Source organism: Panthera uncia, chromosome E1 (genome assembly GCF_023721935.1).
Source record: "Panthera uncia isolate 11264 chromosome E1, Puncia_PCG_1.0, whole genome shotgun sequence".
Lineage (NCBI taxonomy): Eukaryota > Metazoa > Chordata > Mammalia > Carnivora > Felidae > Panthera > Panthera uncia.
Window position 1 is genome coordinate 5,245,385 of NC_064814.1, and position 24,718 is coordinate 5,270,102.

At 46.6% G+C, this 24,718-nt stretch overlaps 1 protein-coding gene across 1 annotated transcript in view; it reads left to right on the forward strand.

The window, feature by feature from the left end:
- SRP68 (signal recognition particle 68) overlaps positions 1-24,484 on the forward strand; it is a 36,468-nt gene extending 11,984 nt beyond the window's left edge. Inside the window, exons 9-16 of the mRNA XM_049635683.1 lie at positions 10,319-10,417; positions 12,950-13,014; positions 18,767-18,923; positions 19,553-19,647; positions 20,978-21,107; positions 22,670-22,745; positions 23,165-23,217; positions 23,701-24,484. Of these exons, the coding sequence (XP_049491640.1) occupies positions 10,319-10,417; positions 12,950-13,014; positions 18,767-18,923; positions 19,553-19,647; positions 20,978-21,107; positions 22,670-22,745; positions 23,165-23,217; positions 23,701-23,928 (903 nt within the window). The 3' untranslated portion in view covers positions 23,929-24,484. The remainder of the gene's footprint in view (positions 1-10,318; positions 10,418-12,949; positions 13,015-18,766; positions 18,924-19,552; positions 19,648-20,977; positions 21,108-22,669; positions 22,746-23,164; positions 23,218-23,700) is intronic.
- The last annotated feature ends 234 nt before the right edge of the window (positions 24,485-24,718 follow it).

Here is a 24,718-nt window from a genome sequence, read left to right on the forward strand (position 1 = left end):
ATGTGTTTAAAAGGACCACTCTTAAACTCAGGTGTTAGTATACGTGAAGGGTCGACTTCTGGATCTTTAGATCATAGCCACTCCTTTTTTTTTTTTTAAGTTTATTTATTTATTTTGAGAGAGAGTGAGTGAGTAAGCAGGGTCGGGGCAGAGAGAGAGGAAGACAGAGAATCCCAAGCAGGCTCGGCGCTGACCATGTGGAGCCAGACATAGGGCTTGAACTCAGGAACTGTGAGATCATGACCTGAGCTGAAATCGAGACTCGGATGGTTAACCACTCAGGTGCCCAGTAGCCACTCCTTTTAAAGCAGTTCAAGATTGGCCAAAAGTTTGATAGTATTGACAAGAAAATAACAACGTTATTCCAGCCTCGAATAGGTTAAAAAAAAGATACAGGTGATCCTTGAACTATATAGGTTTGACCAGGCAGGTCCACCTGTACGTGGATTTAAAAAAAAAAAATTTTTTTTTAACGTTTATTTATTATTGAGAGAGACAGAGTGTGAGCAGGGGAGGGGCAGAGAGAGGGAGACACAATCTGAAGTAGGCTCCAGGCTGAGCTGTCAGCACAGAGCCTGACACGGGGCTCGAACTCACAAACCGCGAGATCGTGACCTGAGCCGAAGTTGGGCGCCCAACTGACTGAGCCACTCAGGTGCCCCAATGTGGATTTTTTTTTTTTTTTTTTTTTTTATAAATCTAATGCTTTGAACATATTTTCTGTACGGCTTTCTTAATGTTTTCTCTCCCCTGACTTATTTTATTATAAGAATATAGGATGTAACAGAGACTGTACTATGTAGAATGCAGTATATACCAGAGGGGAGGTGGCGGGGGTGGGATGGGTGAAAAGGAGGACAGGGATCAACGAGTACACGTACCTGGGCGCCTGGCTGACTCAGGCAGAGGAGCCTGTGACTCTTGACCTCAGGGTTGTGAGTTCACGTGCCATGTTGGGTGTAGAGAGTAAGTAAATAAATATTAAAAAGTACGCTTACCATGATGAAAAAGATAATACAGTGATTAAAACAAAACAAAACAAAACATACTCAAGGCCCCACCCCTCAGAGATTTTGATTTAGTAAGTCTGCGTTGGGGCCCAAGAATTTGTTTTTCTAATAAACTCCCAAGTGGTGCTAATTCTGCTGGTCCAGGGACCATGCTTTCAGTAGCTCTACAAATTATAATTGTTTGTTCGATATTTGTGAAAAGACGAAGGAAAATTAAAAGGCTTTGGCAAGCACAAAGGGGGAAAATGTAGTATTTCCCATCTGACACAGAAAATAGGTGTTCGTAGACTGTTTATGTTATTGGCGAGGCTCCTATCAACAGGAGACTCTTAGTAGTTAGGTTTTTGTGTAGTCGGAAGTTCTGCTGGGATTTTTGACTTCATGGGCCCACGCCCTTGACTGCCACCTTGTTCAAGGGTCAGCTGTATTCAGAGTCCGTCATCTCAGTACACGTGCCAGTCCTGTGTTCTCACCTCATTGCCAGTGTTTGCGTTTGTGTAGTTAAGTGTATTCTACTTAATATCCGTTTTAATATACACAGATAATGGCAAGTGCGCTTTTTAAAATGCTGTTTAATCAAGGCACATCTGGGCATTCGTATTCTGTACAGTTTTTAAGCACTGTAAACGATGGTGCAGTGAAAACTGGATGGACTTTTCTGTATTTTGGATTACTGTTGTAGGATAAATTGTGTAAAGTGAAAAATACCACGTAGACTTAAAAATAGGTATGTTTGATCTCTTTTTTTGATTGAATAAAGTTATCTAACTTAAGAATTTTCAATCTTGGGGCATCTGGGTGGCAACTTTGCCTCAGGTCATGATCTCGCGGTTCGTGAGTTTGAGCCCTGCATCGAACTCACTCTGTGCTGATGGCTCAGAGCCTGGAGACTGCCTCAGATTCTGTGTCTCCCTCTCTCTTCCCCTCCCCCGCTTGCACTCTGTCTGTCTCTCTCTCAAAAATAAATAAACATTAAACATTTTTTTAAAACAACAACAAAGAATTGCGGCACCTGGGTGGCTCAGTCGGTTAACCATCTGTCTTTGGCTCAGGTCATATTTCACAGTTCGTGAATTCGAGCCCTGCATCGGGCCCTCTGCTGTCAGCGCAGAGCCTGCTTTGGATCCTCTGTCCCCTTTTATCTCTCCCCATCCCCTGTTCTCTTAAAAAATAAATAAACATTAAAAAACAGCAAAGAATTTTCAATCTTGATGTACTGGAGGTGATGTTTGTTTTAAAATTCTGTTAGTGCGTGCCCAAAAAAGTGAAGTGGAAGGATAGCAAAAGGTCAGTGTATTTGATAGTTTGGGTTTTTTCTTCATAAGCTATGTTTTGTTAACTGGTATTTGAAGTCCTTAAGAAGAAGACTAAGGGGGCGCCTGGGTGGCACAGTCGGTTAAGCGTCCGACTTCAGCCAGGTCACGATCTCGCGGTCCGTGAGTTCGAGCCCCGCGTCAGGCTCTGGGCTGATGGCTCGGAGCCTGGAGCCTGTTTCCGATTCTGTGTCTCCCTCTCTCTCTGCCCCTCCCCCCGTTCATGCTCTGTCTCTCTCTGTCCCAAAAATAAATAAAAAACGTTGAAAAAAAAAAATTAAAAAAAAAAAAAAAAAGAAGAAGACTATCCTTCAGTAAGTAACTCTTTGCGATAATATAAAGGCTCAGTAGTGAAGGTGGTGCATTGTTGTATTTTATCATTTTCTAAAGATCTCCAGCATTCATTTATCCATTATCCTTTGTGTCTTACTTACATTGCTGAAGTTACTCAATTTATTTATGTATTCATTTGTTTGTTTGTTTATTTATTTATTTCTAAACGTTTATTTTTGAGAGAGAGAACAGGCGAAGAGCAGAGAGAGCTGGAGACAGGATCTGAAGCAGTCTCTGTGCTGACAACAGACGGCCCTGTGTGAGGCTCAAACCCACAAACCACGAGATCATGACATGAGCCAAAGTCGGACGCTTAACTGACTGAGCCACCCGGGTGCCCCTAAAGTTACTCAGTTTAAGAACATGCAGGTGCTTCTTAACACAAGGGAAAGAGCCCTTCCCACTGGACACGTTTTATGCAGTTCCACAGAGAGCTGGCCTAGGATTTTATTTTGAGAGTAAGTCAGGATAAGTAGCCAAGGTTTCTTGCCCCGGCTTCTGCGAGCTTTCACTGCTAAATGTAGCTGCACCTCAGTCAGGTTGGGTCATTAGAAAACCTGACATAAGGCTTGACCCACTGCCGGTGAAAATTGTAATGTGCAGGTACGCCAGGAAGATCGTATGGGTTTTTAATTGCTATTCCATGGGATATGGTGAAGTGTTGGAGGGTGTAAGAAATCAAAGGGAGAGAAGGAGCCATATGAGGATGTTTTTTGTAAACATCAAAAAAAACCCCAAAACCACCAAAATTTCCATTTGGGAGAGTAAAGGCTGAAGATAAGATTGTTAAGATGGTAGGGGTTGTGGGAGGGGGGAGGGGCTAAATGGGGAAGGGGCACTAAGGAATCTACTCCTGAAATCATTGCTTCACTATATACTAACTAATTTGGATGTAAATTTTAAAACATAAAAAATAGAGTTAAATTATCATTAAAAAAAAGTTAATGGGTAAACTGTATAAAAAAAAGAATGTTAAGATAGTGAATTTCATTGGTTAATTTTCAGTGTTAAACCAATCTTGTATATCTGAGGTAACCCCACTTGGCTGTGATACATTACTGTACTTTTTACAGACTGCTGGATTTCCGTTGGTAGTATTGAAGAATTTTGCATCTATTTTAATGAGGAATAGTGGCTTATAATGTCTTTTTTCAGAATTTGGTATCAGGGTTACACACAACTTCATAAAACAAGTTTGGAGATTTTCCTTCCTTGTTTCTGAAAGAGTTTATGTCATATCAGTATTTTTCTTTCTCAAATACTTGTTATAATTCACTAGTGAAAATATTGGGCCTGGAGTTTTCTTTGTAGGAAGTTTTTGTTTTTTGTTTTCTTTTTTGGGATGGGATGTAATTGCCATAAAACACATACTTTCAGGTGTACAACATAATGAGTTGATACTTGTGGGAAGGTTTGTAAAATTTGTTTTTGCTTGTTTAAAAAAAATTTTTTTTCTGTAATTTGTTTTTTCGTAACATACATCCAAGTTAGCACATGGTGCAACAATGATTTCAGGGATAAATTCCTTAATGCCCCATTTAGCCCATCGTCCCCCCACAACCCCTCCAGCAACCCTCTGTTTGTTCTCCATGTTTAAGAGTCTCTTATGTTTTGTCCCCCTCCCTGTTTTTATATTATTTTTGTTTCCCTTCCCTTATGTTCATCTGTTTTGTATCTTAAAGTCCTCATATGAGTGAAGTCATATGTTTGTCTTTCTCTAATTTCGCTTAGCATAATATCCTCTAGTTTCATCCACGTAGTTGCAAATGGCAAGATTTCATTCTTCTTGTTTGCCAAGTAATATTCCATTGTGTGTGTGTCTGTGTGTGTGTACACACCACATCCTTTTTTTTTTTTTTTTTTTAAATGTTTATTTATTTTTGAGAGAGACAGAGACAGAATGCGAGTGGGTTAGGGGCAGAGAGAGAGGGAGGTACAGAATCTGAAGCAGGCTCCAGGCTCTGAGCTGTTAGCCCAGAGCCCGACGCGGGGCTTGAACTGACAAGCTGTGAGATCATGACCTGAGCCGAAGTCGGACACTCAACTGACTGAGCCACCCAGGCGCCCCGACACCATATCTTCTTTATCCATTCATCCACTGATGGACATTTGGGCTCTTTCCATACTTTGGCTATTGTTGATAGTGCTGCTATAAACATTGGGGTGCATGTGTCCCTTTGAAACAGCACACCTGTATCCTTTGGATAGATACCCAGTAGTGCAGTTGCTGGGTTGTAAGGTAGTTCTATTTTTAGTTTTTTGAGGAACCCTCCATTTCAGAATGGCCGCACCAGCATGCATTCCCACCAGCAGTACAAGAAATCCTCTTTCTCCGCATCCTCTGTTGTTGGCCTGAGTTGTTGATGTTAGCCATTCTGACAGGTGAGGTGGTATCTCATTGTGGTTTTGATTTGCGTTTCCTGGATGATGAGTGATGTTGAGCATTTTTTCATGTATTGGTTGGCCATATAGATGTCTTCTTTAGAGAAGTGTCTATGTCTTCTGCCCGTTTCTTCACTGGATTATTTGGTTTTTGGGTGTTGAGTTTGATAAGTTCTTTATAAATCTTAAAATACTAACTCTTTATCTGATAGGTCGTTTGCAAATGTCTTTACCCATTCTGTCAGTTGCCTTTTAGTTTTGCTGATTGTTTCCTTCGCTGTGCAGAAGCTTTTTATTTTGATGAGGTCCCAGTAGTTCATCTTTGCTTTGGTTTCCCTGGCCTCCAGAGACATACTGAATAAGAAGTTGCTGTGGCTGAGGTCAAAGAGGCTTTTGCCTGCTTTCTCCTCTAGGATTTTGATGACTTTCTGTCTTAACGTTTAGGTCTTTCATCCACTTTGAGTTTATTTTTGTGTATTGTGTAAGAAAGTGGTCCAGGTTCATTTTTCTGCATGTTGTTGTTCAGTTTTCCCAGCACCACTTGCTGAAGAGACTGTCTTTATTCCATTGGATATTCTTTCCTGCTTTGTCAAAGATCAGTTGGCCATACGTTTGTGGGTCCATTTCTGGGTTCTCTATATTGTTCCATTGATCTGAGTGTTTTTGTGCCATAAAAATAATTTTTTTTAACGTTTGTTTTTGAGAGAAAGAGCACAAGCAGGGGAGGGGCAGAGAGAGAGAGAGAGAGAGGGAGACACAGAATCCAAAGCAGGCTCCAGGCTGTCACCACAGAGCCGGATGCGGGGCTCGAATTCACAAACCACGAGATCATGACCTGAGCCGAAGTCAGACACTTAACCAACTGAGCTACCCAGGCACCCCTGTTTTTGCTTGTTTTAAACAAGTATGATTCTTTTTTTTTTTAATGTTAATTTATTTCTGAGGTAGAGACAGAGCATGAGTGGGAGAGGGGCAGAGAGAGAGGGAGACCCAGAATCTGAAGCAGGCTCCAGGGTCTGAGCTGTCAGCACAGAGCCCGACGTAGGGCTCAAACTCACGACCCGTGAGATGATGACCTGAGCCAAAGTCGGTCACTCAACCGACTGAGCCACCCAGGCGCCCCAACAAATATAATTCTTTTATTAGATAAAGCACTCAGATTTTGTTTCATCTTGTGTCCTTTGGATGAATCTTATTTTTAAAAAGGATATAGGGGCGCCTGGGTGGCTCAGTCAGTTAAGCGGCCGACTTCGGCTCAGGTCATGATCTCGCGGTCAGTGAGTTCAAGCCCCGCGTTGGGCTCTGTGCTGACAGCTCGGAGCCTGGAGCCTGTTTCAGATTCTGTGTCTCCCTCTCGCTGACCCTCCCCTGTTCATGCTCTGTCTCTCTCTGTCTCAAAAATAAATAAAACGTTTAAAAAAATTAAAAAAAAAAAAGGATATATTAATTTCATGTACAGTGTTGAATTTATTGACATTAAGTTTATAATGTTCCTAATGTCGTATGTCACACATATACCAAATCTAGCGGGTAAATAAAATAATTCAGGTACAGTATGAAATAAAGTTTAGTTAAATCCTTAGATGTCAGGTCGTGCACTGTAGCTGATTACATGTCTATTGAATTGAATCAAACATGGGTTATTAACTATGGAAAATACCCTTTGGCCATTTGAGGTTGATCCCAAGAAGAACCACTTCCCCCTTTGTGCCCCTGCCAGATTATTTGGCTGGATATCACACAGGCCCTATCCACCTTGCCCGTTCTCATTATGTGGAGTTGTTCTTTGCCCTGGGAGCCAAGAGCTGTGCCTTGGAGATGCGGACTCCTGGTTTCAGTGCTTCAGTGCTGCTTTTCTTTTGTTTTTTCCCTTGAAGATCTTAAGTAATCTCCACACCCATCGTGGGGCTTGAACCCACAACTCTGAGATCAAGAGTTGTGTGCTCCACCCACTGAGCCGGCCAGGCACGTCTTGAGTGTTTCTTAACTAGTACTGCTGTTGCCCCTCTCTAGGAACTGGAATGCAAGAATTGGGTAGGCCCAGTGATGTTTGCTTGTAGAGCTTTTATGCCATTTAAATATTAGAACAGCGGTTTACTGAAAAGCCTGGAAGGAAGAAATAATTCAGGGAGATAGAGTGTTAGACCAAAAAGACTGGAGCAGAGAATAAATCCACTGCCAAAATCCAGTTGCAACATTCTTGGTCTCCTGAGCCAGACTTTACGTCTTCGTGTGCTAAATAATTGCCTTACTTTATAATTTGTTTCTGTTTTGTTTTGTTAATACTTAATCATACCTGAATTGTCACTGGTGGTTGCATTGTGAAAATGTTGTCAGGCAGCTCTTTTGGGGAGGATGGCAGGTTTGATGAGTCTTATCCTCGGGTCATGGTTAATATTTTAAAGTATGAGTGGAAGGGAGACCATTTGCCCCCTTCTCTCTCTCTCTTTTTTTTTTTTTTTTTTTTTTTTTTAATTTGTCCCTTAAGGGGGGTTTGTGTTCTCCTCCTTTAGCAGATTTCCATGTGTTGTTTCCTGGCCCCTAGTGGCCTGGGGAAGGCTTGGTCCCATCCCCTTGGTTCTCCTGCAGGTGCAGTGCAGAATGTGGTCAGACTCGTCTTGTCAGTCTCTTAGTCACACCGCCACCTTCCAGCAGTCTTTGTAGACCAGTGAAAACAGTCTGGAAGCCCTTTTGAATAGCAGGGGGTCTGGTCTCTACCCCAGGACACACAGCAGCTGCTTTTCCTCTGCACGCGTACATGGCCCTGAGACATGTCTTGAGGCTGTCGAAAAACACATCCTGGGGTGTCCCAAGTTCTGTAAAAACTGATTAGAATTTTTTAGCTTGTTAGGTCCGAGTAACACATTACTTCTGGGCTTAAGGTTTCTCTGCCTCATAGGCACACCTGGAAAAGGTGCAGGCCTACCACAGATTCTTAGGCAGGGAGGTTGCCACTTGAGTACAGGAGCACTTTCTTGTTGGTTCCGTGGCAGACGTGAGGGGTCTGCAGGCAGATCCTGAGGAATCCTGCCTCTCCACGGAGGGCGGATCTTGTCCCATTGTCTTTCAGGGCTATTAGCCTCCCAGATAGGCTTATAAATACGGGTGAAAGTAGCAAAGTACGTTTCAGCCTTTCTGTTTGGAGACCTCTTGCCCAGTGCGGGGCGAACCCTGAGAAGCTCTGCTGCAGAGATTAGCGATCTCTGAGTCACTGTGCTGTGTGACCGCGGGCCCTCCCTTGCCGTGGGCTTTTTCCTGCAATGTGGTTTAAGGCTTCTGTAAAACTCCTGCTGGAACGGAGGCTTTCGTGGGAGCAGTGGGAAAGTTTGCTTGTGTTCAGCACCTTGGTGCCGAGGTGTCCTTACTCAGAGGGAACGGGGTGACCCACGGCAGTAAAGAGGCCGAGCGTTTTGCATCGTTTCAGTTACTTGAGCCACGCTCTCTCTACAGGAAGGTAGACCGCTCCTAGGTAGCTGGCGAAACAAGGCTTGCTCTTCTCTTAACTTCATATACCCTTTGCCCGAAAAGGCGAAACCCTCCCCCGACACGGTGCTGGACGCACAGGCTCACCCTGCCTGCTAACAGTGTGGGTGGGGGTTCGTGCATGGTCGTGGTCGGTGGCAAGTGTGTCTACAGGTCTTACTCCGGTTGTTAACTGTTACGTGGCCGCCCCAGCCCACAAGGTTCACACTTCGAAACCTTTGGCCAGCAGGTTTGATTCAGTTATTGCAGAGGATCTTGCTAACTTGGGGTGCTGCTTAAGAGTGTTTTATTGGGGCGCCTGGGTGGCTCAGTCGGTTAAGTGTCTGACTTCGGCTCAGGTCACGATCTCACAGTTTGTGGTTCAAGCCCTGCGTCGGGCTCTGTGCTGACAGCTCAGAGCCTGGAGCCTGCTTTGGATTCTGTGTGTGTGTCTCTCTCAAAAATAAAGATTAAAACAAATAATAAATAAAAACTTAAAAAATAAAATAAATAATCGCTACACCCAACATGGGGCTCGAACTCACAGCCCCGAGATTGAGAGTCATGTGCTCTACTGACTGAGCCAGCCAGGTGCCCCCTCACAGAAAGTTCTCTTGGACAGTGCTCTTCAGGTTTCAGCAAATTAATGGTGGCCATGTTTGCCTTTATAGGTTTATAGAATGTGCCCTTGATTTTTTCCTAAGTTAGTGATCAACAGGAAAGTCAATATAAGTAGAAAAGTATGTTTGACTTATATTGGGTAATTCCTAAGGACGTTTTTTGTTGTTTTTTTTTTTTCCACGGGAAACCAGGAAAAACATAAGAGTTCTCAAGAGAAGAAAAGGTTTTTCTATAAGCCCCTACCAGCCTCTTCAAGGAGTGGGCAGTACTGGGTTTTTTCTTTTGGGCTTAAAGGTCAGTTGAATGTCAAGAGATTAGATTGGATGTATGTGTGGAAAGTCAAATACAATAATGGAGTGTTGATGTTTTAAAGTCACAGCGGGTCCATCTCCTTTCTGCCTCTCCTCCATTCCTACCTGCTCGATCAGATTCTTTACAATGGTAATGTGGTTTGGCAGGTACTCGGTTCATGAATCACTCTTCCCTTATCCCTGCTGGCTGGCAGAGGGGTAACCACACCCTTGAACTTGTACAGAGACTGTCGTGGAGTGCTTGTCAGCCTCAGCAGAGCCACAGGGAATAAATATCAGGGTACAAGATTTCTGTGGTGAAGGGAGCTTCGTATGATACTTAAGAGAAATATATTTTTAATTGGGTATTGGTTGGCCCTGTTACTCACTTGCTTGGACCTAATAGAAATCCAGAATCAGCGAGTCTTGGGGTTACATTTGTAAGGGCAATTCTGCTGGCGCACAGTAGGGTTTCAGACCATTTGTTCTGGCATGCTGTGTTTCAGTGTGGGGTGTGTTGTGCTTCAAGGATGTCAGACGCAGGTCCTGAGCAGAGGTAGGAGTGTGGGAGGAAAGTGGTAGAAAGTTTCATGATAGGAAAAAATTTCAAGCATCTATCGTTTGACAGTTTCAGATCAGTTATGCAGATTCTTTCTCAGTATGTTCGCTTTATATTTATATGTGAATATATATAAAATTCCATTTCCATACAAATAATGAGAAAGACTGTAAGAAAAATCTTACATGGTGGAGAAGAGTGACAATTGAAATGGTCTGTGATTTAGGGTGTTTTGGATGTGTGTGTTCAATGTGTAATGGGAACCAAGGCACTGTTATGCCCTCCTCCCATTAGAGTACTGTGGCTTACTCAGAAGAAAATCTTTTACTTCATTCCGTCTTTGTGTAGGCTGAAAGTGAAGAAACCAAGGAGCGCCTGTTTGAGTCCATGCTCAGTGAGTGTCGGGACGCTATCCAGGCCGTTCGAGAAGAGCTCAAGCCGGATCAGGTAGGACTGTCATCTGGGCCCCAGGCTCTTGCTCGGGGCTGAGGTCCTTCTCAGTCTGTGTGTCTCATTCTCAGTGTGGGAGTGGGGCAGGGGGTCCAGTGGTCTGAGTGCAGGGACTCTTAGCCATGGTATTTTTAGCTATGGTGGTCTGCTGACAAACAGATGCCTGTGAACTCCATCAGATTGAGAGATTTTTCTCTCCATCCTCTTCCTCTTAATGGGTTCATATTAAGCCTTTGGTCTCAAGTTCATAGTTCCAGGTAATTAATTCTCCAGTGCTCCCTTTTTTTTTTAAACGTTTATTTATTTTTGAGACAGAGAGAGACAGAGCATGAATGGGGGAGGGGCAGAGAGAGAGGGAGACACAGAATCTGAAACAGGCTCCAGGCTCCGAGCCATCAGCCCAGAGCCCGACGCGGGGCTCGAACTCACGGACCGCGAGATCGTGACCTGAGCCGAAGTCGGACGCTTAACCGACTGAGCCACCCAGGCGCCCCACAGTGCTCCCTTTTTTAATATCACTGTGATTCTTTCGGGCATCTGGGCTGAAAACCTTGGAACCATTTTTATCTCTTCATATCACCAGCAACCCTGCTAACTCTCTTTGTGACTTCTGTCTCCACTTGTCCACCCCTCCCCCACCCCCACCCCGACCCCGTTTCTGATTAGCCTTTTGTCTTAGACTGCCACAGAGGTCTGACTGTTCTTTACCATCTTGGTCGGGGTTTAGTTCTCCAGGTCTTTCCTGCTGGTAGCAAAAAGTGGGATCTTTCTTGATCCCATGTCACTGTCTCACTAAAAAACCCAATGATACTCCCAGTTCTAGAGCAGTGGTCTCCAAACTTTTGTAATAGTGCACCCAGTAAGTAAAATTGAGCATGTACCTCTGATACGCTTATTTGTAAATATATAATTTATTATTTAATAGAAATGAGGTAAACATAAGTAGAAGTTCTCATTTTCTTCTTATACCACATTCGTTGGGTTGTGTGCACCCTGCTTGAGAGCCCACTGGTCTAGCAAGTGCAGTTCCAACTCCGTGAGCTGGATTCTGGGCCTTCCCATTTCCAGATTGTACTTTGCTGCTCCCCTCTGGGTCCTGTGCCTCAAGCTGCTGTATTCACCATCTTGTTAGTAGGCCTTTCCCGCCTCCGTGCATTCCTACCCTTTTCTACTTTCCCTGCTCACACCTGGCTTGTCCCTCCTCTTCCTCTTCACCTGTCCAAACCCCACCCTGGTGTTCAGCGTCCAGCTCAGAGCTCTCCATTTCTGGGAAGCCTGCCTGCACCGTCCTGGCCTATAAAGGTCTCCCCGTGTTCTAAATATCTAGCACTTGCGGCTGTAATTTTTGTTGGGTATTTTGCCCAGAATTACCTTTTAACATCTTATGTATTGTTTTATGTTTACTTTGTTAAATACGTTTTTTCGAGATTATAAGCATATTAAAAGCAACTTTATATTTTAGCGTCTGCCGTGGTGCTTTGAGTAAAAAACGTTAATAAATATTTGTTAGGCTGTGGACCTGTTTCCTTTATCATTAAGCCACCTTTGTATTTTATACTCCTCTTCATCCACTTAATAGGTATATACAGAGCCCTGCCCTCCATCATTCACCTTGAACCCACAGCAGTTGCAGGGACCCCTTGCAGCGTGTGGTGAATATGGTGATACCAAGGCGTCTTAGTTTCCTGTGGCTGCTGTAACATTACCACAAGCTTAGTGGTTTTGAAAAACACACATCTAATTCTCTCCCGCCTTCAGATGGCCTTTAGTGTAAGACTGGTTCGTAGGGCTGCATCCCTTTGGAAGTTCTAGGGGAGGAATCCATTCTCAGCATTCCAGAGAAGGCGTTTTTCAACTTCTAGAGACCACCTACGTTTCTTGCGTTGTGGCCCCTTCCTCCATGCTCAAAGCCAGCAGCTTGGCCCCTTCACTCCTCTCTGACCTCTGCTTCAGTCCCGATACCTCGTCTCTGTCACCGGCCCTCCTGGCTCCCTCTCAGAAGGAGCCTGTAATTACACTGGGCCCACCTGGATAATCCAGGCTGACTAAGACATCCTTAACTTCTTCACAGCTCCTACCGTGTGAGGTAACACCTTCGCGCGTCCTGGAGTTAGGATGTTCACATCTGTAGGAGCCGTTGTTCAGCCAACCGCAAAAGGCTGAGCTGACAGGCCAGAGTTTGGATCTCAGAACGCTAATCCGAGGTGCAGACCCTAAAATGGGAGCCGCGGGCTGTGGACTGTCTGTTGCTCATGCTTTGGGTCTGGACACCGCGAGCGGTGGACAGGAAGCATGACTGGCCATAACTCTGAATTCTCTTACGTAAGTCTGGTTTTCAGGTGCTGGTGACGACCGAGCGGCCCTGCTGTTCTAGAATCTGCCCGGGAGATCTTTGATATTTAAAGATCCCTAATTTACCGGAGCTTGCGCCTGTGCTCCAGGGCACTTTGGGGACCACACCACGGAATGAGGGGTCAGAGCCAAGGACAGGGTCGGCTGTTTTACCTTTACCTTTATTGCTTTCCGCAGAAACAGAGAGATTACACCCTCGAGGGGGAGTCGGGGAAGGTATCTAATCTTCAGTACCTGCACAGGTAAGGGCTGTCATTTTTTTTACTTTTTCACAATGTAGTAAAATATATCATTGGAATGAAAGAGTATATATAACGTTTATGTGTATTTTAATATTGTATAGTAAATAACACTAACAAACGTATGCACGTTTTATCATAAGAGTGTATATACCGGGACGCCTGGGTGGTTCAGTTGATTAAGTGTCCAACCCTTGATCTCAGCTCAGGTCTTGATCTCAGGATTGTGAGTTCGAGCCTCGCATTGGGCTCTGCGCTGAGTGTGAAGCCTACTTAGGAAAAAAAGAAAAAGGAAAAGAGTATATATACTGCATTTGTATGTTATTCTGTGACCCGTGTAATTTTAAGTGTCGTATGTTAAGAACGAGAATACAGCTAGTAACTCCAAAGCTCCCTGTGGCCCCAGCCTGGTTATTCCTCCCTCTCTTCTACAGGTAACCACTCTCCTCCTCGTGCCAGACTCCTAAAGTTACTCTCCTCCGTGTTCTGAATGTTTTCCATCATCCCTTTTACATTTAAGTTCAATTTCAACTTAAGTTTAATCCTATATTGAGTTTATTTTGAGTGCAGCATAAGGATCTGCTTCACCTTTTTTCTGTTAGGATGATAGGCTGTTCCATTACAATTTATTGACTATGCCATCCTTCCCCCACTGACCTACAGCGCCAGCTCGGTCAGGCCTGCATCCCGTTTTCTCCTCACGTGCTCTTTTTTGGACCCTCTTCTGCTCTGCTGATTGATTTTCTGTACTCGCACCAGTACTTGATTTCCTGTGACTTTGTAGGAAGCCTTAGTATCTGGTGGAGCAGGTCCCCCGCCAGGTTTTTCCTCAGACGTAGCTGGACTCTTCCTGTCCCTTTGCTCTTTCATAATACGTCTTTAAATCACTTTGTCAGGTTAATTTTTTTTTTAAGGTATGGCTCATTTTCTTTCACAGAAGAAGGATGGAAGGAAGAGTGACCTTTTTGGAACTTCATGGGGAGAAGTAAAGCGACCTGGGAACACTGCACTTCTCAGATTCTCTACCCCATGTGACCTTGAAATCTTAATTACTTAGTTGTTGCTCGTAACTTTTTTTTTTTTTTTTTTCAACGTTTATTTATTTTTGGGACAGAGAGAGACAGAGCATGAACGGGGGAGGGACAGAGAGAGAGGGAGACACAGAATCGGAAACAGGCTCCAGGCTCCGAGCCTGATATCAGCCCAGAGCCTGACGCGGGGCTCGAACTCACGGACCGTGAGATCGTGACCCGGCTGAAGTCGGACGCTTAACCGACTGCGCCACCCAGGCGCCCCGCTCGTAACTTTTTTAGTGAACTTGGCTCTATTTTCAGCCATTCCCCTAACCCCTCCCTTTTTTTTTGAGAACAAAACTGTGCAAACACCCTCTGTCTACATTAGAGAATTCAATATTATGTGAATGTCCAATTGAGTGCCAGATGACTCGGAGGGGTATCGAACAAGAACGTCTCTCTGATGTCCTGTATCGCAGCAGTTCGGTGAGAAAGCCAAGGCCCAGGAGGTTAGGGAGCGTGTTTGTAGTTAACAGCCACAGAGAGTCGGGAGTCAGGAGTTGATCCAACTTCCTATCCTTGAAAAGACCCTGAGCTTCAGCAGGACTCAGAAAACCTTCAAATTGTGATGCCTCCATGCCTTTGAATCCCTTCTCCCACTTGCACATGTAGCTGGTACCGGGACCGTGGATGGGGTGCCTATGTGACTAAGTCAGTTAAGTGTCCAGCTTCGGCTCAGGTCATGATCTTGCGGATCGTGGGTTTGAGCCCGTGTCAGGCTCTGTGCTCACAGCTCAAAACCTGGAGCCTGCTTCGGATTCTGTCTCTCTCTCTCTCTCTCTCATTCTCTCTCTCTCTCTCTGCCCTTCCCCACTCGCACTCTGTCTCTCTCTCTCAAAAATAAACAAACATTTAAAAAAAAAATTTTTTTTTTAACTAGCTGGTACCAGGACTCTGGATTTAAATTAGGCTCTAGAAGCCAGCTTTGGGGTAAATTGACAGCAGGAATCAATTAGTCAGTTGTATTTTCATAAAACTTTGTAAAGATGTATCTAAATTCCTTTACCACTCTGAATAATACTTTGTTTTGAGAATCTCATTTTTTTGAAAAGCTTTAGGAAAATCCATCTCATGATCTTTCCCATTTCTCAGAAGCAGCCACTTGTCTTTTTTTTTTTTTTTTTTTTTTTTTTTTTTTTTTTTACATCCAAGTTAGTTAGCATATAACGCAACAGTGATTTCAGGAATGAATTCCTTAATGCCCCCATTTAGCCCATCCCCCCTCCCACAACCCCTCCAGCAGCCCTGTTCTCTATATTTAAGAGTCTTTTATGTTTTGTCCCCCTCCTTGTTTTTATATTATTTTTGCTTTCCTTCCCTTATGTTCATCTGTTTTGTATCTTAAAGTCCTCATATGAGTGAAGTCGTATGATATTTCTCTTTTTCTAACTTCATTTAACATAATACCCTCAAGTTCCATCCGCGTAGTTCCAAATGGCAAGATTTCATCCTTTTTGATTGCCGAGTAATACTCCATTGTACATGTATGCCCCGTCTTCTTTATCCGGTCATCCATCGTTGGACATTTGAGCTCTTTCCATACTTTGGCTATTGTCAATAGCACTGCTAGAAACATTGGGGTGCATGTGCCCTTTCGAAACATCATCACACCTATATCCTGTGGATAAATACATAGTACAGCAATTGCTGGGTCATAGGGTAGTTCTATTTTTAATTTTTTGGAGAACCTCCATATTGTTTTCCAGAGTGGCTGCCCCAGTTTGCATTCCCGCCAGTAGTGCAAGAGAGATCTTCTTCACATCCTTGCCAACATCTGTTGTTGCCTGAGTTGTTAATGCTAGCCATTCTGACAGGTGTGAGTGAGGTGGTATCCATTGTGGGGTTTTTTTTTGTTGTTTTTTTTTAACGTTTATTTATTTTTGAGACAGAGACAGAGCATGAATGGGGGAGGGTCAGAGAAAGAGGGAGACACAGAATCCGAAACAGGGTCCAGGCTCTGAGCGGTCAGCACAGAGCCCGACGCGGGGCTCAAACTCACGGACCGCGAGATCATGACCTGAGCTGGAGTCGGACGCTTAACCGACTGAGCCACCCAGGCGCCCCTCCATTGTGGTTTTGATTTGTATTTCCCAGATGATGTGTGATGTGGAGCATTTTTTCATGTGTCGGCCATCTGGATGTCTTCTTTGGAGAAGTGTCTATTCATGTCTTTTGTCCGTTTCTTCACTGGATTATTTGGTTTTTGGGTGTTAAGTTTGATAAGTTCTTTATAGATCTCGGATACTAACCCTTTATCTGATATGTCGTTTGTAGATATCTTCTCCCATTCCGCTGCTTGCCTTTTAGTTTTGCTGATTGTTTTCTTCGCTGTGCAGAAGCTTTTTATTTTGATGGAGAACTCAATAGTTCATTTTTGCTTTTGTTTCCCTTGCCTCTGGAGCATGTTGAGTAAGAAGTTGCTGCAGCTGAGGTCAAAGAGGTTTTTGCCTGCTTTCTCCTCTAGGATTTTGATGGCTTCCTGTCTTGGTTTAGGTCTTTTATCCATTTTGAATTTATTTTTGTGTGTGGTGTAAGAAAGTGGTCCAGGTTCATTCTTCTGCATGTCGCTGTCCAGTTTTCCCAGCACCATTTGCTGAAGAGACTGTCTTTATTCCATTGGATATTCTTTCCTGCTTTTTCATAGATTTCTTGGCCATATGTTTGCAGGTCCATTTCTGAGTTTTCTGTTCTGTTCCATTGTTCTGAGTGTCTGTTTTTGTGCCAGTACCATACTGTCTTGATGATTACAGCTTTGTAATATGTCTTAAAGTCCAAGATTGTGATGCCTCCAGCTTTGGTTTTCTTTTTCAAGATTGCTTTGGCTGTTCAGGGTCTTTTTTGGTTCCATTAGAATTTTAGGATTGATTGTTCTAGCTCTGTGAAGAATGCTCGTGTTATTTTGATAGGGATTGCCCCTTATCATTCTTTAAACAAAGTCTCTTGGTATTTACCGCTACATCTCTAAATGACACGCGTGTGTTGGATTTAGGTATTTCCTACCCCTTCCCACGATGGCCCGCGCTCTTCCTTTGGTCCCTCCCAGCTGGCTGCCTTACAGGCTTCCTCATTTCTCATACCATTTTAATTTCTAAGAGTTTGTGTGTATTGTTTGAATATTGATTTTTTTAAATAGTGTCTCTTTCTCTTTTTTTAATGTTTATTTATTTAGAGAGAGAGAGTACGAGTGGGAGAAGGGCAGAGAGAGAGAATCCCAAGCAGCCTCTGTGCTGTCAGCACAGAGCCCAATGGGGGCTTGATCCCACAAACCATGAGATCATGACCTGAGCCGAAATCAAGTTGGATGCTTAACCAACTGAGCCACCCAGGTGTCCCATAAACTTAGTGTCTCTTTCTAAGCTTATGACCAGAAAGTTTTCCCTCCCTCTTCTTCCTGCCAAGTCTGATTCTTCCAAGTTGCTGTTTTTCCCCTTGGTTTTGGCCTCTTCTGCCTTGTTAGATGTTTTCTTTATGTGGTGTTCGACATCTGTTAAAAAATGTACCTTGTCTGGTGGGAACTCCACTTGTGCGTGGGGCTCATCAGCTTGGGCTTCGCTACAGACGTTCTGGTTCTGCCTTTTCATCCGGGACCCTGACTCCAAAATCTCGGAGGGTGTTTTCTTGGGTGGGTCAGATCCCCAGAATGTACCAGCAGCTCTTATCCTACAAGCCGAGTAGGGGAAGGCTAGGGGGCAGCACTTAGGACTTGACAGTCTCGTAATCCCCAGTGTTCTTTGTGGAATCCTGACCTCAGCTATGCCTGTGTGCCTGTCCCCAGGCTGTGTCCTCTCCCAGGGATGCCTCCAGTCTTCTGCCAGAGTAAGACAGAGATCTAGAGGCCCAAATACTTTCCCCCTCTAAATACATTTTAAACAGTCTTCGATTGTTACCACATTTATATTCCCAAGTATTAAAAGAGATTTTCCAGGCGGTCCAGTTACAATAAGCAGGCATAGTCTCCAGTGTGTACGTGTGTTCAGTACACATAACCATCCAGAGAAGTTGTCCCTTAGTATTTTCTGAGAAGAGAAGGTCATCGGATGAGTAGGAGCAGCTGTCGTGCAAGCTCAGTGTCCTCATAGCGTGGGCCAGCACGTCGTTAATCCTTGCTCGAGGGACGAGCTTGCCGTCCATGGATCATCTCAAGGACTAACAGTGACTCCTGAAGTTAGTAGCTTTGTGGCTCTTTAAGAAAGAAACAGGGGGGGGCGCCTGGGTGGCGCAGTTGGTTAAGCGTCCGACTTCAGCCAGGTCACGATCTCGCGGTCCGTGAGTTCGAGCCCCGCGTCAGGCTCTGGGCTGATGGCTCGGAGCCTGGAGCCTGTTTCCGATTCTGTGTCTCCCTCTCTCTCTGCCCCTCCCCCGTTCATGCTCTGTCTCTCTCTGTCCCAAAAAAAAAAAAAAAAAAAAAAAGTTGAAAAAAAGAAAGAAACAGGGGATATAATTCAAGCTAAAATCAGATTTCATCGTAAGGTCTCATACTGGCTCGCCGCAGATTTGCCACTGAATAGCAGCCAGAATCGTGGGCCCCTTGAGCTTGAGGCCCAGGCCAAATGGCCCTACTGTGTGACACGCCCTCGCCCCCACGCCCTTCCCCTAGGTCAGTCCCAACTTGTGGTCCAGTGCTCTTCTCAGAACGCCAGCTTCTCTGAGCATAACCTGAGCTGACGTGTGGTACATTCCAGCTACCTGACTTACATCAAGCTGTCAACGGCCATCAAGCGGAACGAGAACATGGCTAAAGGTCTTCAGAAGGCACTGCTGCAGCAGCAGCCAGAAGACGACAGCAAGCGCTCCCCGCGGCCCCAGGATCTGATCCGCCTCTATGACATCATCCTGCAGGTGACCCACGAGCACTAGGGAAGCCAGGGCCCGTCCTTTGCATGTTGGACACAGAACGACTCGGCTTTGCACAGTGAAGGGGGTGTGACAGGCAGCGGCTGTTAGTGTCTTGGGAAAAAGGGTCTCGTTCTACCAGCTCAGCAGTCTGGGCCTCGACACGCCACATGCTGATGTGTAGAGCCAGTGACCCCTTAGGTGTTATCTGTGCGAGATCCTCCCCCACAGGCCGTGGGACCCCCTGAGGCCATGCCGGCTTGGCCCCCGGGAGTTGGCCGGTGAGTAAGATCAAGAGATATGTGCACACAAACCAGGCCTCTGTGGGAGATGCCAAACAGAGGGCTGCTCTGAAATGAAGGAGGCAAGAGGCCTCCTCTAGCTGACTTGGTCCGGGAGGCCTCAGAAGGAGGGGAGATGTGAGCAGGGGCGTAAAGGACAAGCGGGCTTTTGGTAGCAGAGAGGGGGCGGCGGTGACACCAGGCGTGGCTGCTGCCACGCTTCCCCTCACAGACCTTCCCGTCATTCCTGGCCCGGGCTCTCCTTGCCCACGTGTGTTTTTTACAGGGTTTCCTGTCAAAAACCCAGTCAGAGGCCTGCTCTTCATGAGTTCTCTTGTTGCCTCTCTTGTGCAGAATCTGGTGGAATTGCTCCAGCTTCCTGGCTTAGAGGAGGACAGAGCCTTCCAGAAGGAGATAGGCCTGAGGACGCTGGTGTTTAAGGCTTACAGGTAAGGTCCCATGAGGTGGATGGGGCTCCCCTGTGCCGCGTGCTGTTTCTGGAAGCCTTGGGAGCGTGGACCAGACTCGAGAAGATTGGGTTGTTGGCTGTATGCCTACCTGGCCCGCGGTCAGAACACTTAGACCGGCGTGCTCAGGGGACGTCTTTGCTGAAGGTGGTGGCTGGGAGTTTCCAGTGTACCTCGTTTTCTCTTTGGATGGGGTGAGGGGGATGGGGGAGCCCCTGCGAAAGGTCTTCTCCCTCCTCTCCCCTCCTTCCTCCCGGTGGAAAAGGGACAAGTGTAGGAAAGGTTTAGTTAACAGAACCAGAGCGGAACCTGAATTGGATTGGGAGAAAGCTAAGCCTCGGTTTTGTTTTATTTTGTTTTGTTTTGTTTTTTAAGTGAATCATGTTATTTATAACTTGGAGGTGGGCAGTGTGGAGCCAGGTGGGCATGGACAGGATGGCAGAATAGCGTTGGTTGTGAAATTGTGCCCCCGCCTTCTGGCTCTCATGCCCTAGCGCTAACTCTCTAGCGCGCCTCGTCGTCGCACTTGTCACCCCTCCTCCTGGTCCACGTGGACCCTTCTGTTAGGGACCAGCAGCCCCAGGCCCTGTTGACCCCAGTGGAGTAGTTTCCATTCGGAAGAGGATTCTCGGGTTTGGTTTTGAAAAAGATGAGCAGGGATGAACGAGCTGGCCCGGACGTGTGCGTGGCGGGTGGATTTCATACTTGAGCCGGGCAGCCTTCCTCCTTCGTGCCTGGCCCCGCTTCTGCCACATGCCTTTGGGAGCGGCAGAGTCAGACAGTCGATGAAAGACAGCGGGTCTTTCACAGAGTGGGACCTGCACTGTCACCGGCGGTGGCAGGGAAGAGGCTAGGTTAGCCTGGCAAGCCCGGATGGAGGATGTCGGGGTCACCACGCAGTGATGCGGAGTCGGGATCTTGTGTGCAGTGATCCTGAGGTTAAGAAACCTGTTTGCAGGGGTGCCCGGATGGCTTAGTCGGTTACGCAACCGACTTCAGTTCAAGTCACGATCTCAAGGTTTGTGAGTCGAGCCCCACGTCGGGCTCTGTGCTCACAGCTCGGAGCCTGGAGCTGCTTCAGATTCTGTGTCTCCCTCTGTCTCTGTTTCTCCCCCACTCGTACTCTGTCTCTGTCTCTGTCTCTGTCTCTCTCTCTCTCTCTCTCTCTCTGTCTCAAAAATAAATAAAGATTTAAAAAATTTAAAAAACAAACCTGTTTCCAAACGTAAAATTTAGCCTTAACTTGAAGGAAAGCCTTCATCTCAGGTGACTGTTGCTCTAGAATACTCTGGCTCTTTCCCGTTCCCCTCAGGTGTTTTTTCATCGCTCAGTCCTATGTGTTGGTGAAGAAGTGGAGCGAAGCCCTTGTCCTGTATGACAGAGTCCTGAAATACGCAAATGAAGTAAATTCTGACGCCGGAGCCTTCAAGAACAGCCTAAAGGTGAGTCGTTGGTCCTTGTTTCCAGGCCCAGAGAAGTTGTGCTGTGAGGCTCCGTGGGGGCTGAGGCCCCTCCTCAGGTTGGTCCTGCCTGGTCTGCCGTGGGATGTAGTGTGCCCCCGAGGGCCCGGGAGCCACAGGCTGTGACTCCTGGCAGCGTTCCAGGCCTCACATGGACTCACGTGCTAACAAGGAAAGCCATTCCCTGGTTAAAATAAAGCTGAAGTACAGTTCTCAGACTCGGCTACATGTTGCAGTCACCTGGGAAGATTGTTAAAAGGTGGCTGAGTCCCACCCCAAGAGATGCTGGTTCTAATCAGTGTGGTGTTTAGGGTGGGCACCGGGATTTTTTAAAGCCCCTCAGTGATCGTGATACACAGCCAAGTTGAGAACCACCGACGAAGCCTTTCCACACAAAGTGTGCCTGTGCCAGCAGCAGCATTTGGGAACTTACTAGAAATGCAGACTCTCGGGCCCCGCTCCAAGCCTGCTTGGTTTAAATCTGCATTTTAGCGAGTCCCCCGGGCAATCTGGGTGTACCTCCTCGAAGCTTGCCTGCCTGTGGAAAGTACCTGGTGGTTTGGTTCGTATTACTGCTTGTTGAATGACAGCTAGCTCCTTAAGCTGTGGACTGCTGGGATGAAGTGGAGATCAGAGCATTGGCCGGGCCAAGGAATCCAGGCACATTTTACCGGTGGAGCCTACTTGGAAAGGCAAGCCGGGACTACCCGTGGCGGGACCCACTGCTCCCCAGGCTCCCGCCCCTTCCCTCAGAACAGTGCTGGGTTCCAGGGTAACGTGCACACCTGGCTTCTGCCTTCAGAGAGCTTGTGGTTTTGTCGCAGTCACAGACTGGCGAGCAGGAAGGAGCAGGTCCTCTGGTGAAGGTGGAGAGAGAGGAAGGAGGGGGGTGGGGGGCGTGTGACCAGCACGGTGGCAGTGTAACCATGGGATGTCCTTGGGATGTGGAAGCAGACTCTGCGGACAGTTATCCCAGGAGGAAGAGGCATTTACAGATGCCCGTCTGACCTAAGTCTGGGAATGGAGGCGGGAGGATTCAGATCATTCCGAATTTCGCCGGGCGTGAGACTGCAGCCCGCTCTGTGGCCCCCCTATGCTTCAGTCTCCTCCTCCGTAAAGGGGAGTGCAGGTTATGTCAGGATTATTGCAAAGATGGAAGTAGCAGTTATGTGAACTGCTCAGCACAGCCTGGCCCATCGTACATTTAGCGTCTGATCTGCTTATTTATTGTTATCATCACAACTCTCTCCGGGCAATGTTACTTAAGCCACGGCATAGCTTTTCCTGTTTGAAACAAGCTAGTTTTTGTTTCGTTTTTTAAGTGGGGCTTGAACTCACGACCCTGAGACTGAGTTGCCCGTTCCACGGACTGAGCCAGGCATGCACCCCAAGCTAGTGTTTTGTTTTCTAATAGGGCAAACCATTTATAAAGTCTCAAGCCTACGAAAATACCAGTGGGATCACTTAGCGCAGTCAGGTTAGTTTGGTGCCCGTCTCCGACCTGGCCCTGGCTCGTGAGAACCTGTTTTCTGACTCGTTAACAGGACCTGCCTGACGTTCAAGAGCTCATCACACAAGTGAGGTCAGAGAAGTGTTCTCTGCAGGCGGCAGCGATCCTGGGTGAGCCACTTGCCTGTGCCTTGCTGACTGTGTTCCCAAATTTCCTTCGCTGCCATCCCTCCTCTGTGCCACCCCGTACACTACTGTTTTGGTTAATCTGTAAGATCTTTCTTTTTCTCTGCTGTTACATCTGCCACATGAAGGCATCAAACTGGGTAGAAGAATTTAGAGAAAGTGTTAGGCCATCTCCTCTCCCTAGTAATTTTCGTACGGCCGTGGGAGCTCCACCGGGCTGACGTTACTTCTGGGTTTATCATGTGCTTGTCTGCAGTGCTTAGCAGAGTGTGGCCCAGGAAGGAGAGGGCTAACTTCCCCACATGTTGGCTCTTGGGATTTAGAACCCATACGTGTGACAGGTGTCATCTGTGACTGTGGTGTGTTAAGTGTCTCTTCTTACGGAGTCCCTTTGCAACTTTCAGATGCAAGTGACTCCCACCAAACGGAGACTTCCTCCCAAGTAAAGGATAACAAGGTACGTCTGGGGCTTTTGAGGAATGAAGAGTAGGGTTCATAACTCACTAGGAATGTGTGCTCGGTTACAGAGCAGAGGACCCTTAACTTCTAAGTAAACACCATACTTGTCTCCCTTCTTTTACTCAGAGACCTCAGAGCTGCTTGGGTGAGGTTACGCCAGCTAGGTGGGCCCAGATAAGGAGCGTGTAGTGTGGTGTAGGAACGTGTACTGTGCAGAGCAGCTCCACTGGCTGGGAGCTCTGCCTGGGACGTCCGGTAGGCCTGTGCCCCGGTCCTGGCCCACCCCTCGCTCACCCTCTCTAGGCTTCAGTGACTCTCCGCTATGAAATGGGAACATGACGGCACCCTCATAGGAGATTTGTGGGGATCGAGTGAGGGGGCCCCTGTAGGCTCTGAACCGGATGCTCCGCGCGTAGTGAATGACGCTGCCCTGGTGGCCCGTGGTTAACGCCCGGGTTCCTCCCTCCGATTTGCCTTCCAGCCTCTGGCCGAACGGTTTGAGACTTTCTGCTTGGACCCTTCCCTTGTGACCAAGCAAGCCAACCTCGTGCACTTCCCGCCGGGATTTCAACCCATCCCCTGCAAGCCTTTGTTCTTTGACCTGGCCCTCAACCATGTGGCTTTCCCACCCCTCGAGGACAAGTTGGAGCAGAAGACCAAGAGTGGCCTCACTGGATACATCAAGGGCATCTTTGGATTCAGGAGCTAACTCGGCTCTTCTTGGGGGCAGGGGGAGAATCTCACTCTCCATCTGTATCGTGAGAAAACCCCAGCAAGTTCCATGATATTAAATCCAGGTCTGCCTCGGCCCAGGGCCGGAGTGTAACATCCTCAGCGCTGCGTCCCTATGTCTCGTGTGTTTGTGCACTTACGTTCTTAACCGGTGTGCTAGAAGGGGACCCTGCTGTCTTCCGGTGGACGTGTGCGGGATCCCTCTGTCCGCACCTCCTGGAGGAAGGGCCGTTGCCGCGTTCGGGTGGGTCCACGCCAGGCATGGATGGGAGCTTGGAACTTTCTGTCATGTCTCTTCAGTACCATGGATTTGAAATGGACTCCTCCTCGCTGTGAGCATCCAGAGTCCGTGAGGGGTCTGTGACCAGGAAACACTGGCAGCGTCACCCCAGAATTACGGTCAGCCTTATTCCCTGTCACCTCCTAGTGGAAGTTAAGTTTCAGAACAAGCAAAGAGCTCTATTTTTAGAAGAAATGTGTTACACTCAGAAATGATGAAAACAAATCTTATATTAAAAGGCAAAGATGCTGGAGCCTGTGCCCATTTTTTACGTGTCCTCACCCATCCCGTCCTGTCAAGCGTACCCCGACTTGTGGCAACTCGGCCATGTCCGAGGCCAGATAGGGCAGTGTTCGAGAAGGTGCCCCCCATCAAGATTTTTAGATGCCATAAATTATATTTGAATCAATTTCCATGCTGTTTAAACTTTCTCCCTTAGTGACCCTTTTCTATTTCTTTCGTAGCATCAATAACAGAAGTCCCAAAA